General features: G+C 30.1%; 1 protein-coding gene across 1 annotated transcript; it reads right to left on the reverse strand.

The window, feature by feature from the left end:
* Positions 1–2926: 2926 nt before the first annotated feature.
* LOC139427175 (uncharacterized) lies at positions 2927–3709 on the reverse strand. The gene has a single exon (XM_071188044.1). It carries the CDS (start codon positions 3707–3709, stop codon positions 2927–2929), a length of 783 nt encoding a protein of 260 aa, XP_071044145.1.
* Between the last annotated feature and the right edge of the window lie 633 nt (positions 3710–4342).

Here is a 4342-nt window from a genome sequence, read left to right on the forward strand (position 1 = left end):
TTACTTCTTTTTTTTATTATATCTCAACTACAAAAAAAAACAGATGACGTTGAATTTTCAACTAAAATGTAACAAAAACCAATATGGTTTACAACAAAACAAACTCAAAAATAAATCAGTAATGGATTTTTTATCAAAACCAACATGGTTTGCATTAAAACCAACTCAATAACGAATTAGAGTTGGATTTTCCAACAAAACTTAACAAAACCATCATAGTTTGCATCAAAACCAACTTATCATGAATCATCGATAGATTTTCAAAAAAAATTAAATAGAACAACATGGTTTGTTTTTATACTCAGAGTTAACAAATATCAAAACTTAAAGGATTTTTCTTGAAAGTCTTCGTGCGCCTAAATTTTTTCAAGATATTATGCTCAAATTTTAATACTAAGCAGAAAGATATTTCTTTACTTTTCACTCATTTTAAAATAGTTTTTTTTTTTTTAAAAAATTGCCACAGCTACTTTTTAAAAAGTAAAATTTTCTCATTTTTTTAAATTAAAATCAGAAAAGTTATTCATTAAGTGTTTGATTTTCACATTTACCTTAATCAAGAAATTGACGGTGATTTACAAGTGGAATAAATAACAACATGACGATTTACAAGTGGCTTAAGTAGCAATATAATGATGATTTACAAGTAGCATAAATAACAACATTATGATGATTTACAAGTACTCACATAGTAACACATAGTGCGACACTCAAACGTACAAGCTTAGTGACAAAACATGTTAAGTGATAGCTTAGAAGCACTAGTATTTTGTAGTGTAAGACTATATTAATTTAGATGCAGTCTAGTAATTTTCTGAACCAGAAATGAAGAAAATGTTCTGCAAGTATATTCCTGATGCTTCTATACTATCTAAAACTTACTGAAACGAACTAAAATGTCACTTATCATATTTTCCCACTACTTTCTTTAATTATGCAGAAATACTGTTTAATTATTTATTACAAGAACTACTATAGTAATTTTTTAAAAAAGTTATCAACTTTTATAAAAAAAAAATTTAATAACAAGATGAAAAAAGTGAAGCAAAACAAGGTTTTTATGTGCTTAACTACTTTATATTTTTTTATAAAACTAATCACAAATAATAAAGTTTTCGTAGGTTACTTATGGATAAGGTTAAAGCAAGTTACGTTTGAAAATCTGCAATAAAACTTTGTCATACACAACTTTTTCTACACGCAAATTAAGCTCTAAAGAAAATATGTTCTATGATGTAACTTTTATCACAATGTAGCAACATCAAAGGAATAAAATGATGGAAAAGACTTAAGAAATATTCAAAGAATGCTTATGAAGGAGCTCAAAACGCATGATTTTATGATATGTAATCTTCAAACAAAATAAAAAATAAATGATAAGCTTGAAGAAAAGGATTTCAAGGTATGCGCAGCAGATCACCTTCAACAATAAGTAAATGTTAAGCTCAAGGAAAGTGATTTTTTGATACGTACAGTATATCACTTTCAAACAAAACAAAACATAAAGGATGATATCAGACAGCATTATTTTCAGAAATATAAGATAGTTTGATACACTATAGCAGGGATGGCGAACCAATGGCACGCGTGCCATCTATGGCACGCGACACAATATTTTGGGCACGCTACCGATCACGAAGTTCCGATATGAAGCATAATAACAATTAAATTAAAATTCACAAAAAACTGAACAATTAAGGCCAAAAAAGCAATTAGTAACCATAAAAAAACAAGCTAACAATAAATAACTATCAAACAGTTTTGCTTAAACTAACATCTTATAACTCTAATATAAGTTATTTGTCATCTAATCTGCAACATCAGAAGTCACACTGATGTTACTTTAAGTTGAATTACGCGTATAACTGAGACATTGCAAAATGTATTTTATTTTGTAATAAATAGTTTTGAGTTGATAGTATTTAGTATTATTAATTACGCTATAATCACGAAGTCAAAACTATTTGTCGGCACGTCTATGACAACATTAAAATTTTTTTTAGAAAAAATGGCACGTTGGTGCATAAAGGTTCGCCACCCCTGCACTATAGCATCATCTAAGAGAGAGAGAAAATGAATTCAACGTTTGAACACAAATTCCATGTCAAAAACTCCTTAAACACGGGCGCCACGAAATCAGGATTTTTTTTTTTGTCCCATAGGGGTCGACATTAACAAAATTATATAGATCATCATTATTGGCACAACATCTCGGGATGGGCTTGGCTTTCTGTAAAACATATCTACATGTTGTTCTCTTGATTGCCAGTCAATACAAAATATACAAAAAACTAATTAACTTTCTTCGAAATTTAACATTACACATTTAGACAAACAGGACTAGAAAAGTATTATCATTTTTTAATACGGGATACAGAATGTACATCTTACAGTAACAACACAAAAATAGTTTATTATTCTACACAAATAATATTAAAAACTGAAATGTGATGATGCACATGTTGATACAAAATTAAGTCTAAAAAAACTAAGCAAACAAATGGCCAAATATCCCTCAAACTTTTGTGCGTTTCTCAGACCATGGCTGCAGAAAAGTTTTAAAAATTGATTTACGGCTTGCGAATATAAAATGATAAGCTACATTTTTAAACTTTCATTTTTTACCAAAAACTTTACTATTTACTAGTAGTTAATTAGTTATTTCCGCGCATTTAGCTATGATCTAGAGAAAATTCCAAAAAATTGAAGAGTGCCTGTCTGAAAACAGTTTGGCGTAAAAATTTCATCTTTGAAAAAATGTTGCTTATCTTTATATTGTCCCAAGCTCTTCGATTACAATAAAAAATAAATTCAAGAGTATAAACACATTTTATAGCTTTTCACTGTATTGAAAGTATTTGTAATAATTTGTAATCTTTTTGTAACATTTTCCTAATGTGTTATTGCATCTACCCCACTCTGCAGATTATAATGTTACAACATCAGAATCATCATTCACTACTTCTGTTGTAACAGCAAAATCTACCCCTAAAGAAATTGAAACATCCTCATACGCATCGTAAATGTTGAAGTTTTTCAATTCTTGTTTATAAATCTGTCTAAAATCATCATGCCCTTTAAATTCATTCATACCTTGCTGGGTAACATAGTTCACTTTATTATCATATTCGACCATACTTTTATCAGATCGCATGAAACACTGCAATTCATAAATGAATCTCAATCCGTAGTCTTCCAAAAAAACATTCATAAAATAACTTAAAGATCGATCAGCTAGACCGATTTCTCTAAGCGATCTCCAGATTTGCACAAAATGAAATTCCAAGACGGCTTCATCGCCAACTAACAGGGCACTTAACTCTCTATGGAGCCAAGGAAATAGTCTTAGAACGAAAAATGGTTGGTTCATGTTTCTTTTAAAATAATTTGGGTTAAAGATGAGCAAGGAATGTTTGTATTGTGGAATAGCCCAAACATTACTCAGGTAAATATTACGTCGCATCGTCACGGTTGAATGATCAAGAAATTGAAGCTTGATGTTAAGTTTTGATTCGTCTTGGTTATTACTAAGTTCCATGTATTGAGATAGAAATTTTTTCATAAAGCTGTACGCCATTTGGACATCGCATGCCACGTTTAAATTGTGAATCAAGTTTTGAGTTTCATCTAAGTTATGATCCTGTGATGGGGAGGAGCGAATTAAGCTTTGTATATCTAAGTTAAGAATCGCGTCTAAGTTGTAAGCCATTTTCTTCTGTAAGCTAGTAAAGTTTTAGCACAGAAACGTAATTAAGGAAAACTGAGAATATTTCCGTTTAGTAACTTAGAACAACGTACCACAGTCTTTAAAAAGCATCGCATATGATGCTGCTTCTGCTCCAATTTGTTTTTTCAAATGGTAGAAAGCTCTGCACCTGCAAAAAGTCAGTTTAATAAAATATCTTACAATAATGAATCATTTGAGATAAAATAATGATTGATAATATGTTGTGAAGGCCAAGGCCCATCCTGGGCTGTCGTGCCAATGAGAAGAAGAAGAATATGTTGCAATGTAATAATTGAGATAAAATGGAGCCTTAAAAATCATATACAAATCACATAACTTTTTTTAAAAGAATTAAATATTCAGTTATTTTATACTTACTTTATTACTTTTATAGCTATTTTAAGAAAAGATTTTAGCTATTTTTACTTAAATGCATTTAATTCTACTCGTTTATCCATAAATAGTCTGATGCAAAATAAATAAATGTCGTTGTTGTCGTAAGCTATTAAGACAAGGGGTGCGATTGTTCTTGTTTTCCGGTGGCGCCATCTATGGCCAAGAATTCAACTTTTGTGTCACCTATACGTCACACCCGTTTATAGGGCGGGCACATTC

This window comes from Parasteatoda tepidariorum, chromosome X2 (assembly GCF_043381705.1).
Source record: "Parasteatoda tepidariorum isolate YZ-2023 chromosome X2, CAS_Ptep_4.0, whole genome shotgun sequence".
Taxonomy (NCBI): domain Eukaryota; kingdom Metazoa; phylum Arthropoda; class Arachnida; order Araneae; family Theridiidae; genus Parasteatoda; species Parasteatoda tepidariorum.

Coding starts and splice junctions, on each gene's coding strand:
- LOC139427175 (XM_071188044.1), bottom strand. CDS start 3,709: ATGGCTTACAACTTAGACGCGATTCTTAACTTAGATATACAAAGCTTA.